General features: G+C 32.1%; 1 protein-coding gene across 2 annotated transcripts; it reads left to right on the top strand.

The window, feature by feature from the left end:
* The first annotated feature begins 2,154 nt into the window (after positions 1 to 2,154).
* On the top strand, positions 2,155 to 13,221 carry LOC103868296 (phytochrome C). Of its 2 annotated transcripts, XR_004458599.1 has the most exons (4): positions 2,155 to 4,428; positions 4,535 to 5,354; positions 5,475 to 6,091; positions 13,182 to 13,221. XR_004458599.1 is itself a non-coding variant. In XM_009146396.3 (3 exons), exons 1-3 carry the CDS (start codon positions 2,394 to 2,396, stop codon positions 5,971 to 5,973), a joined length of 3,354 nt encoding a protein of 1,117 aa, XP_009144644.1. In that variant the 5' UTR covers positions 2,155 to 2,393; the 3' UTR covers positions 5,974 to 6,206. The 2 variants fall into 2 exon arrangements, 1 of the variants encoding a protein (XP_009144644.1); XM_009146396.3 differs by lacking the exon at positions 13,182 to 13,221 and having other exon boundaries at positions 5,475 to 6,206.
* Positions 13,222 to 13,619: the final 398 nt, after the last annotated feature.

Here is a 13,619-nt window from a genome sequence, read left to right as displayed (position 1 = left end):
TAGGCAGAAAAAAATAAAAAAGAAGGTTGAAGAAGAGAAGATAGAATGTCAATTGTTAGGGTAAACACAATAGGTATTATTGTAGTTTATTTTTTTAATCATTTAATATAATCAGTTAGAAAAGGTAAATCAATCTTCACGATCATCTTTTGGCTATTGGCAAAGGTAAACCAAAAAAAAAAATTGGCAATTTGCTTTTATTATAGGCGAACAGGGAAAATGATAGGAGGAAGATTCGAACCCGGGCGCAGAGGAGAAATTAGATATATAATAACCACTGCACTAAAGAAACTCGCTGTACAAACTGCCCCTAAAATATTTATAAACCTTGGCGCCCGAAGCCCTTGCTTTATGGGCTTTAGCCCAGGGCCGGGCCTGTTTGCATGCTTCATTTGCGCTACGTTGCTTGATCCTTTTTTTATCATCGACTTAAAAACAGACTTATTGATTCTGTGAACCATACTAGTAGCTCCTCATCCACGTGAACAACGAAAGAAGGTTGTTTCTTTATATTGTGTACTAGACTGTCCGCCTTCAAATTATGCATGAATGATCTCAGAGCTGAGGAACGTTGCTTGATCCTTTTATTTTGTGCTTACACGTGTAAAATACTTTTGCTCATGTGTTTGTACTCCTCTACCTTTGGGATTATGAAATACAAAAGTCAACAAAAAAATACATTTTTAATTTGTTTTAAATAAATAAATCCAATATTATAATTCTGATAAATTTGTATATTATTTTTAATTTAATAAATCTTTTAGACCAAAAATGTGATACTATGGTATAGTAATAATGTTATTTTAGTGTAATTAAATATAAAACTAATGTCGTAGTAATTGGAATAGTTTAGCATTGATATAAAATGATAATGTATAAAGAACTAACCAAATATTAGTGCAAAACCATAAAAGATGTCTTATTTTGAGTTTTGAGTACAAATGGAAAGAAGATTCAGCGTACAATTCAAACACTTTCGAAACGAGAATCTCGGGTCACAAAAAATGAGAAAAGAAAAAGAGAGACAAAAACGACAAAACCTATAAAAAACCTAGGAAAAAGGCAGGAGACAATCATCATGGTAGATACCACAACTAACATATAGAACAAGCCGAAGGAATGGAAGCATCAACCTGACCAGATATCTCCAACGTCTCCATCTCAATAGGGTTTATAGTTTGATAGGGAGTTCACGATCGTCTGCCATGGTTATATCCTGGAACTCGATATTCATATAGTCCCGTCTCACTACGGAGCAAATATTTAGAGTTAAGAAAATAGATTGTATCTCGACTCAATGTCCATTTTTTAAAACAGTTTTCATCTATGTTTCTATTTGGTTTTTATAATCGTTTATTTCTTAATATCACTTTATTTATTATTGTTATTTCAATTCGATTTTCGGCTTCTACTTAGTGGTTCTTGTGATTGTACATATTTTTCATCACACTAATTATTTCAAGTCTATTATTTTGTAATAAATAAATTTATTCAATTTATATAAAAAATTATTATTTTTGTGTTTTATAAATAGAAACTTGTTTTGTTGAATTTGGACAAATATATATTTTATATTATTATAATGTTTATTTTATTTTATTTTTCTAATATTCTTTATTTATATTTACATAATTTTTTGTAAGATAAAATATAAACATTTATAATCATAAAATTTAAATATTTATAAATATAAAATAAAAATAGAAGAACAAAGTAACAGATTTTTTTTAAAAGATATTGTAAATAAATAAAAATTAGACATATTATGAATGATTATGTGGAAGTGAGAGAGGATGACGTGGAATGGTAAAAGAGAAAAATAGGGTGTTCGAAAATGTTTAACTCGTGGAAGCACCGTAGCCTACTAGTTAAGGTTTAAAGGTTTCCACATCCAGGTCTGAGATTTGAATCCCAGATAATACAATTTATTGCAAATTACAGAAAATCCAAGTTTCAAGTCCTCGAGAAAACGATTTATTAAACAATTATGTAGATTACGGAAGAAAGACTTACAAGAGATCTTCATAATACGGCTCATGTGATGCAGTTAAACGTAAGTCTTTATAAGACATGTAGTATTGTCGGTTGTCGAATCGTCTATATAATCTTTTTCGTATCGTAATAAATTAGTGTTAAAAAAAAATGTTTAACCAATGTACAAGGTCTAAACGAAAACAAAATATCTCTCGCAGCGGCGAGAACAGTTTTGGTGGTCCATGCTTCTTTCTATTCTACACGCGACGCAATTCACTATATCCAGAAATAAAACGCATGCCGTTTAATGAATCAATCTACCCATTTCCTCTCCTCTCTGGGATTCACTCACTAAAGTAACCAAAGAAAAGATGCAAACTCTCAAATAAATCGCAGGAAACGAAAACAAAGGTCTAAGAATGTCATCAGGTAGCAGCAATTCCGGAAGCTGTTCAACTCGATCCAGAAACAACTCTCGACTTTCTTCACAAGTCCTCGCTGATGCAAAGCTCCACGGGAGTTTCGAGGAATCCGAGCGCTTATTCGACTACTCAGCTTCAATTCACGTGAACATGCCCACCTCCTCGTCCTACGACATCCCTTCCTCTTCAGACGTCTCATCTTACTTACACAAGATTCAGAGAGGGATGTTGATTCAGCCCTTTGGTTGCTTAATCGTCGTTGACGACAAGACCCTCAAAGTAATTGCCTTTAGCGAGAACACGCAAGAGATGTTGGGTTTGTCTCCACACACTGTGCCTAGCATGGAGCAACGTGAGGCTCTGAGTATCGGAACTGATGTGCAGTCTCTGTTTCAGTCTCAAGGCTCTTCTGCGTTGCAGAAAGCTGCTGACTTTGGTGAGATTAGTATTCTGAATCCTATCACGCTTCACTGCAGGACTTCGGGTAAGCCTTTCTATGCCATTCTCCATCGGATTGAACAAGGTCTCGTTATAGATTTGGAGCCAGTGGGTCTTGATGAGGTCCCAGTGACTGCTGCTGGTGCGTTGAAGTCATACAAGCTCGCTGCTAAATCGATTTCGAGGTTGCAGGCTTTGCCTAGTGGGAATATGTCGTTGCTCTGTGATGCTTTAGTTAAGGAAGTTAGTGAGTTAACCGGGTATGATAGGGTGATGGTTTATAAGTTTCATGGAGATGGGCATGGGGAAGTGATTGCTGAGTGCTGTAAGGCAGACTTGGAACCTTATCTTGGGTTGCATTACTCGGCTACTGATATACCACAAGCCTCTAGATTTCTCTTTATGAGGAACAAGGTTAGGATGATTTGTGATTGTTCGGCTGTTCCAGTTAAAGTAGTCCAGGACAAGAGTCTCTCACAGCCGATTACTCTCGCTGGATCTACTCTGAGAGCTCCTCATGGCTGTCACGCGCAGTATATGAGTAATATGGGCTCAGTGGCATCTCTTGTTATGTCCGTAACGATCAATGGTAGTGAGAGTGATGAGATGAACAGAGATTTGCAGACGGGTAGAACCTTATGGGGCTTAGTGGTTTGTCATCACGCAAGTCCTAGGGTCGTCCCGTTTCCTCTGAGATATGCCTGTGAATTCTTGACTCAGGTGTTTGGCGTGCACATCAACAAGGAAGCGGAATCAGCTCTTCTGTTGAAAGAGAAGCATATTCTGCAAACTCAGAGTGTGCTATGTGACATGCTTTTTCGCAATGCACCTATAGGTATAGTCACTCAGTCTCCAAATATAATGGATCTTGTTAAATGTGATGGAGCAGCTCTTTATTACAGAGATAAGCTCTGGGCTTTAGGGGTTGCTCCTACAGAGACACAAATTAGAGATATAATCGATTGGGTTCTCAAAAGTCAAGGAGGAGGAAACAGTGGCGTTACCACTGAAAGTCTAATGGAGTCTGGCTATCCGGATGCTTCCGTCCTCGGGGAGTCAATCTGTGGAATGGCTGCCGTACATATAACCCAAAAGGTTTTCCTTTTCTGGTTCCGGTCTGGCACTGCAAAACAGATCAAGTGGGGTGGTGCAAGACATGATCCTGATGACAGAGATGGTAAAAGGATGCATCCTAGATCCTCGTTCAAGGCTTTTATGGAAATAGTCCGGTGGAAAAGTATGCCCTGGGATGACATGGAAATGGATGCAATCAATTCTCTGCAGCTGATAATAAAAGGCTCACTGCAAGAGGAGCATCCAGACACTGTTGTGAATGTGCCGCCGTTTGTGGATAATAGAGTCCAGAAGGTGGATGAAATGTGTGTTATTGTGAACGAAATGGTGCGGTTGATTGACACAGCTGCTGTTCCGATCTTTGCGGCTGATGCCTCTGGTGTTATAAACGGTTGGAATTCAAAAGCGGCTGAGGTGACTGGGTTGGCTGTTGAACAAGCGATAGGCAAACCTGTATCAGATATCGTTGAAGATGATTCTGCAATAACCGTTAAGAACATGTTAGCATTGGCTCTCCAAGGTCAGTATTTGGAAGCAAATGTCGTTTGTGTTGTTTCCGGTTCCCTTTTATATTTAGTTTTCATATTTTCCAGACTATTTTCATTCATAATACTAATACATAATAGGTAGCGAAGAACGTGGCGCCGAGATCAGGATCAGAGCATTTGGTCCTAAAAGGAAAAGCAGTCCTATTGAATTAGTCGTCAACACTTGCTGTAGCAGAGATACAAGGAATAATGTTCTTGGTGTGTGCTTCATTGGACAAGATGTTACAGGCCAGAAGACGCTTATTGAGAAGTATAGCCGCGTGCAAGGAGATTACGCCAGAATCATGTGGAGCCCTTCAACACTGATCCCACCAATTTTTATGACCACTGAGAATGGGTTATGCTCAGAGTGGAACGACGCGATGCAGAAGCTCTCTGGTATAAGGAGAGAAGAAGCTGTGAATAAAATGCTTCTTGGAGAGGTTTTCACCTCAAATGACTCATGCTGTCGCCTTCAAGACCATGACACGTTAACTAAACTCAGAATAGCTTTAAATGCTGTGAGTTCTGGCCAGGATAACATAGAGAAGCTTTTATTTGGCTTCTACCATCGTGATGGTAGATTCATCGAGGCCTTGCTTTCTGCAAACAAAAGAACTGACATGGAAGGAAAAGTTACAGGGGTTTTATGCTTTCTGCAAGTACCTAGTCCAGAACTCCAATACGCTCTACAGGTTCAGCGAATATCAGAGCAGGCAATGGCCTGCGCTGTCAACAAAATGGCATATCTCCGCCAACAAGTGGAGAATCCAGAAAAAGCAATATCCTTCCTTCAAGATTTTCTACATTCATCTGGATTAAATGAAGAACAAAAGCAGCTCTTGAGTACAAGCGTGTCATGCAGGGAGCAGTTAGCCAAAGTCATAAGCGACTCAGACATAGAGGGAATTGAGGATGGGTACTACTATAACCTGGATTCTTGTGTTTTTTTCCTGGTTGGATTGGTTACTATTTTTTGAATTTTCTGTTCTAATCCTGTTGCTTTTTGTTTGTTTGTTTGTTGATGTCTTTAAATCAGGTATGTGCAGCTGGGTTGCAGCGAATTCAGCCTTGAGGAATCCCTGGAATCAGTTGTAAAACAAGTCATGGAGCTGAGCATAGAACGTAAAGTGCAGATCATCTGCGATTATCCTCAAGAAGTTTCGTTAATGAGACTGTATGGAGATTCCTTAAGGCTTCAGCAAATCCTTTCAGAGACACTCTCAAGCAGCATACGGTTCACTCCTGCATTAAAGGGACTGTGCGTATCATTTAAGGTAATGTCACGGATAGAAGCTATAGGGAAAAGAATGAAGAGAGTAGAGCTAGAGTTCAGGATAATACACCCGGCACCGGGACTGCCTGACGATCTAGTAAGAGAGATGTTTCAGCCTTTGAGGAAAGATACATCAAGGGAAGGATTGGGACTACACATAACACAGAAGATGGTGAAACTCATGGAGGGAGGAACGTTGAGATACTTGAGAGAATCGGAAATGTCAGCTTTTGTAATCCTCGCAGAATTTCCATTGCTTTGAATGCAACTCTCCAAGGTCTCAATAAATAATTGAATAAATAATCGGACGTCACTGGATTTCACATAAATGTATGTTAGTTACTGTAACATAAATATAGGACGTTAATGTAATAATATACATACTAGATTTTGACCCTTCAAGCGCGGGTTGTTGGATTATATTATAATACTAGGTGTATTGCCCGCGATGCGGGCTTAAACATTTTCATAAATTTTCGAAAAGTTTTTTGTATACTATACTAGTTATATTGTGTTTTCCAAAAAGAATTCTTGCGATCAATTTAGTATCATCTATGCATTGTCTACTCTCGAATATATAAATATATATATTTCTGAACAATTAAATATTTAAGTATTTTAGTGGTATAATTTAAACTTGGGTCTCTAGTCAAAAAACAAAACTTGTTTCCAATTTATGTAAAGAATATTATTTTTTTGAATGAGCAAAGATTTAAGGATGGTTATTGTTTTAAGAACATCTATACTATTAAAGTAGGATTCTATTGTCCTTTTTACCTTAACCTGCCATTTTCTTTAATAACATTGCATGTTTCATTAAAAGCAATCACATAATATTAATAACAAATTTATATTGGGTCATTTTTTTCGGATCCAGCCCACATCAGATCTCTCTTGGGGCATTTGGGCTGATTAAGAAATCAGATTCAATTCTCACTTTTTTTTTCATTTGGGCCATTGAGTCCAAGTTCAAATAATTTTTTTTTCAACTATTCTTAATTATTATTTTTTTTCTTTTCTTAATATAATTTAAGAATTCATAAAAAAAAATTGAATTTTTTCATTAAAAAGTATAAATCTTTATTAAAAGTATATAATTTTTTATTAAAATATTAACCACATAATAAAATTAATTTATCAGAGTTATACCAACTTAATTCATTAAAGAAATAAAGTTTAATTTTTAAACATAAATAGTCGTTTAAAATGAAATACGATAAATAAAGATAAAAACTTTAAGTCTTTTATAAAATAAAACACAAATATATAAAAATATGACATTTACTAAATATTTTTCAATTGAAAAAAATAAATAAATAAACCTGCGCTTTAAAAGCGCGGATCAAAATCTAGTTAACTTGTTATTTCTGAACAATTAAATATTAAAATATTTTAGTGGTATAATTTAAACTTTGGTCTCTAGTCAAAAAACAAAACTTGTTTCCAATTATGTAAAGAATATTATTTTTTGTGAATGAGCAAAGATTTAAGGATGGTTATTGGCAAATAAATGTTTGAGAACTTTAATTTTTTTTTTTGAGATTCTACTGCTATAATAGTTTAAGGGTTTTTGAAATATTACTAATTAATTATTATTGATTCGAAGATTTTCAAATTTCATCAAAATTCTTTATTTATTTATGATAATAGTTTTTCATTCTATTTTAACAAAATTTAACGATATTAAAATATAATTTACCTTTTTTATTGATAAGATACAATTTTCAAAATATTTTAGCAATTAAAATAATGGATGTAAGATTTTAAATCCGCTATGTAATATGTTATTTGAATATCACAACAACAAATTAGTGTTTAGGCTTTTTTTAGCTTTAAGTTTTGAGATTATTTTTTAGTGTTTTGGGTTGGTAGAGTTTTAGCGTTAGATGAGATTTATGGTTAGGTTTAGGTGAGGTTTTAGGGTTAGGTTTAGGCAGGGTTTAGGGTTAGCAGGGTTTAGGGTTATGTAGGGTTTAGGGTTAGAAAGGGTTTAGGGTTAGGTAGGGTATTTAGGGTTAGGCAGGGTACTTAGGGTTAGGAAGGGTTTAGGGTTAGAAAGGGTTTAGGGTTAGGAAGGGTTTAGGGCTAGGTAGGGTTTAGGGCTAGGTAGGATTTAGAATTAGGTAACGTTAGGGTTAGTAGGATTTAGGGTTAGGTAGGGTTTAGGGTTATGTAGGGTTTTGGGTTAGTAGGGTTTAGGGTTAGGTAGGGTTTAGGGCTAGAAAGGGTTTAGGGTTAGGAAGATTTTAGGATTAGGTAGGGTTTAGGTTCGGTAGGTTTTAGGTTAAGTAGGGTTTAGGGTTATTAGGGTTTAAGGTTATGTAGGGTTAGGGTTAGGTTTGGTTTAGAATTAGGTAGGGTTTAGGGTTAGCATGGTTTTGGGTTAGAAAGGGTTTAGGGTTTGTAGGATTTAGGGCTAGAAAGGGTTTAGGGTTAGGTAGGGTTTAGGGTTAGGCAGGGTTTAGGGTTAGAAGGGGTTTAGGGTTAGGTAAGGTTTAGGGTTAGAAAGGGTTTATGGTAGGTAGGGTTTAGGGTTAGGTAAGGTTTAGGGTTAGGTAGGATTTAGAATTAGCTAGGGTTTAGGGTTAGTAGGGTTTTGGGTTAGGTAGGGTTTAGGGCTAGAAAGGGTTTAGGGTTAGAAAGGTTTTAGGGTTAGGTAGGGTTTAGGTTAGGTAGGGTTTAGGGTTAGTAGGGTTTAGGGTTATGTAGGGTTAGGGTTAGGTAGAGTTTAGAATTAAGTAGGGTTTAGGGTTAGCATGGTTTAGGGTTAGAAAGGGTTTAGGGTTAGAGAAGGATTAGGGTAGGTAGGGTTTAGGGTTAGGTAGGGTTTAGAATTAGGTAGGGTTTAGGGTTAGGTAGGGTTTAGGGTTAGAAAGGGTTTAGGGTTAGTAGGGTTTAGGGTTATGTAGGGTTTAGGGCTAGAAAGAGTTTAGGGTTATGAAGGTTTTAGGTTAGGTAGGGTTTAGGTTAGGTAGGGTTAGTAGGGTTAGGGTTAGGTAGTGTTTAGGGTTAGTAGGGTTTAGAGTTAGGTAGGGTTTAGGGTTAGGTTTTAGGGTTAGGAAGGGTTTAGGGTTAGGTAGGGTTTAGGGTTAAATAGGGTTTAAGGTTAGGTAGGGTTTATGTTTAGGGTTAAGTTGGTTTACAGTTAGATAGGTTTAAGGTTTAGGTAGTATGAAGGGTTTAGGGATGAGGATTAGGTTTATGTAGGGTTTAGGGTAAGATAAGGTTAAGGTCTAGGTTTAGGTAGGGTTTAGGGTTAGGTAGGATTTAGGGTTTAGGTAGTAGGAAAAGTTTAGCGTTTGGTTTAGGTTGGGTTTACTGTTTGGTTTAGAATAATGTTTAGGATTATAGGGTTTAGGGTTTGTTTGTTTTTTTGTTTATGCATTTAGTGCGGAGTTTTTCGGATAAAATTTTATATTAATATTAGGGATTGATTCATAATTTTTCTTAAAATATTAAAAATTTTAACGTGATTTTTAATGTTCTTAAAACAAAGTATGTATTTTTTATTAGGGTTTTTAGTAATTAAACCCCTCAACTAAAGATGAATCGTAAAAAAAGCCCTCAACTTAAAATCCTGTGAAATAAACCCTCAACTTTAGTTCCGTTAACATATGTTACCCTCCGTCTAAAAAACCGTGACGGAGGGTGACATATGTTAACGGTTTATAAGTTGAGGGTTTATAATGTTGAAAACTTAGTTGAGGGTTTTTTTTACGATTCAAAAATAGTTGAGGGGTTTTATCACTAAAAGTCATTAAAGAGTTTTTAACTTACTTATTATCCATTTATACATTGTTTTAGATTGATTTGTAAGCCTTTAAACCTAATTTATATTTTAATACATTAATCTATTATAAAATTAATTTATACATCTTAAATTAATAATTTTCAACACGATTTACAACTTATTATAACTTCAAAATATTAAATTATTTGATATTTGACAATAGTGATATAAAAAAAATTGTGTGTTTATATCGTCATTTTCAAATATCAAATAATTGAAAGTTTCTTAGTTATTAAGTCTTAAATAGTGTTGAGAATAATTCATCCATGAAGTCAATCTTTCTATTTGGAGTATGACATACTTTTTCTTGTTTTCATGATTTTTGTCATCAGACTCATACTTTCCTATATTGTTCTTGATTTATTGTATTACTTTATGTTTCAAATATATTATTGATCAAGAAAATAAAAATATAATGTAGTTATTCAGAAATCAATGAGAATAAAAATAATCATGCATTATTTTGGAGGGGGGAGAAGTATGAACCGGATGACAGAAATCATGAAAATAGGAAAAAATGCGTCGTACTCTAAATAGAAAGATTGACTTCATGGATGAATTATCTCGATACTACTTAAAACTTAATATAACTTAGAAACTATAAATTATTTCATATTTGACAATGACGATATAAACACACAAATTCTTTTATATCACTATTGTCAAATATCAAATAATTTAATATTTCAAAGTTATAATAAGTTGTAAGTAGTGTTAAAAATTATTAATTTAAGATGTATAAATTAATATACAAATATATTAATGTATTAAAATTTATAAATTAGTTTTAAAAGCTTATAAATCTTAAAACAATGTATAAATGATAATAAATAATTGAATAACATTTAATGACTTTTAGTGATAAAACCCCTCAACTAAAGATGAATCGTAAAAAAAACCCTCAACTAAAAATCCAGTGAAATAAACCCTCAACTTATAAACCGTTAATATATGTCACCCTCCGTCACGGTTTTTTAGACGGAGGGTAACATATGTTAACGGAACTAAAGTTGATGGTTTATTTCACAGGATTTTTAGTTGAGGGTTTTTTTTACGATTCATCTTTAGTTGAGGGGTTTAATTACTAAAATTTTATATTAATATTAGGGATTGATTCATAATTTTTCTTAAAATATTAAAAATTTTAACGTGATTTTTAATGTTCTTAAAACAAAGTATGTATTTTTTATTAAGTTTTTTGTGACAATAAGTTGAATATATCTTAGACCACAAATCATAAATATTCTCAGTCTTATACATTTTATTCTTCAAGTTATTGTTACTTTTATTTCCTTTTATACATTTCTCTTAATATTTATGTATGCATCCATAATATTTTTTAAAAAGATTTTTTCATTAACTAATGTATTTATTGTAGTTTTAAATATATTATAGTTTTCGTGCACTTGATTAAATTTTTTTAGCGTTGGTGGTATTTGAAGTGGTTGAGAACCTGAATGGATATTTACTTTCATAAAAATTTTGGTGTATGTTTAAAAATAAATATAATATGCAACACACTACTGTTGACTGTTTATATACTTAAAATTCTGAAGTAGGTAATTGCAAATTTGCTGAACTCATAGATTCGTTGCTACTTTATAAATTATCAGAGGATGAGGTACATATGGTAAAAATTGTTTTGATGATAATATAACGTCCATATCGTAATGTGTGTTTTTTAATTTTATCTACTATGTATTAAAAATAATTAACACATTTAATAATATTAAAGAGTAAAAAGTATTATTTACTTTGCAAATAATAGTTTTAAATTATATAATTAAAAAAATTGTTTGATTGATATTTAATTACATAATTTATGTTTTTAACGTTTTGCTAAAATACTTTTTCAGATAACAATACAATATATATATAGAAATTATCTTTTTTAATTATATTTTTAGATTATGGATAATTCAATATTCTATTTTTAATTATATAATTAATAATTTTATTTAATTAATATTTAGTTATAGAATTTATGTTTTTAATTTTTTACTTAAAGATTTATTCAGATAACAATACAATATATACAGAAGTTATCTCTTTTTTAAATTATATTTTCAGATTTTGGATAATTCTTACTATTCTTAATAATAATCAATTATCTAATCAAAATCAATTAAAATTTCGTTTTTATTTTTTAATTTATTTATACATTTTATTCATTAAGGATATAAACGATATTAACTACTCTAACTTTCAACGTGAGAGATTCATTGCAAAAATTTACTTCGCAAATAATAGTATAGATACAAAGTCTTATTATATCGAAAAACATAATTTTTAACAGCTATATAATCTACAAATTAGTTTATTTGAGATTTTATATGTACACTTTTATGTAAGTTTTTTTTGATATGAGAATTATATCCAGATAAAAAAAACAAACCGAACCGACCCAAAATTATAGGTTTGGTTCAGGTCCAGAGAAGATAACCTATTGGGTTTTTTGAATCCGCAGGTCTTTGTTTGAGTCCGGATCCTACCTAGACCCGATCATAAATATGTGTTTATTAGGTATATTTGGAAATTTCGAATATGTTTCCAGTATTATGGATATTGTTTTTAAGTTTTTGGTTTACGATTAGAGTTTTGATTTCAGGTAAATTTTTCAAATTAAAAAAAATTGCGTATTTGGATAAAATTTTGAGTATTTTTCAGTTCATCGTGTAAGATTTTGAATAAGATTTTAAATTTTTAGGTATTTGAATTTTTTTGGTATTTGTTTGGAGTTTCAAATACTTTTCGCGTTTCGGATATTTTTCAGATTTTTTAGATATTTCGAATTCTTTTATGATCATAAATACCCGAACAGATGTGGACCTATTACGTCCATATCAGGTCCAACAACCTTTTGATATAGATTTTTAACGTTATTGTACAAAAACATGGTTGATGAAATATTTTTCTGAGTAAAGGTATCATAAGAAATAATATAAGAGCTATTAAAAATATTTAAAATATTGTATGTTTAGAATGATTAATGTATTATCAGAAAAATAATAAATAGTTATACATAACTCCAACAATTTTTTTATATTAGATTTTTTAAAACTCTTTCCCTTTTAATAGTATTGATTTGTTTTAAGTGAAAAGTATATAAAATTATAATATCTAAACAATAATTTTCAAAATCTTGAATAATCAATACTGATATCGTGAAGTCGGGTTAGCTTTAATAGAATCAATGAATTTCTTCATTTTTGTGAAAGTAACATGAATATTCAGAAAAATTATTTTTATATATGAAAATATTATCAAACTATAGACGGTTGAAAGTTTAATATATGATATGAGATTTTAGTGGGAAAGTTTATATATGATATGATTACTTTATTATAAACGAAAGAGAAAGTTAGAATGTACACATATATGTCTTGTAATTTATCTTGCTTTAAATCATATATTATATAATAAAAGTGAATTATAAAACATTAGTTTCAATGCTTTTACGATTAAAAATCAAAATGGTAAATATAGTAATGATTAGGATTTAGGAGTGAGATTTAAATAAATAAAAGAATTGAATAAATTATTGTTAGAGAAATATATGGTAACATATTGTTAGTCTAAATTTAAGGTAAGACCAAAAAATAATGAATTAAATGAAAGAGTCCAAACAACTTTCATAGGTAGATTTTTTTAGACTCCTTCCCTTTTAATAGTATTGATACATATAGTTAACTCTTGTTGTATTGATCAAAGTAACAAACACCCTCCCGCCCCTGGCAAGCATCAAACCAATGTCTCTACTCTTTAATAAAAGTCACCGGAAATGTATGACAATAGATTAAAGATACACTTAGGATCAAAAATAAAGGTGAAGTGGGTTCTACTTAAGAATTCCAGAAGATATTAACGGATTTAAATGAAATTGTTTGTTTTTTTCTAAAAGAAAAATTATTGAACAGAGTAAACGAATGGACCGGTAGATAGTAATCAAAAAGAGAGAAAGAAGTATTAATCAAAACTATTTTTTAACCCTTCCGACATCTCTTTGGAGATATGTAAGAATCTTGCAAATAGTATTTCACATTTTGGTAGAATTTAAATCCACTAAAGAAAAAAATTCACTTGAAAAATGAGAGAAGATTTGCTTACAAAAAGAGGAG

This window comes from Brassica rapa, chromosome A05 (assembly GCF_000309985.2).
Source record: "Brassica rapa cultivar Chiifu-401-42 chromosome A05, CAAS_Brap_v3.01, whole genome shotgun sequence".
NCBI lineage: Eukaryota > Viridiplantae > Streptophyta > Magnoliopsida > Brassicales > Brassicaceae > Brassica > Brassica rapa.
This window is presented reverse-complemented; position numbering and strand designations above follow the sequence as displayed.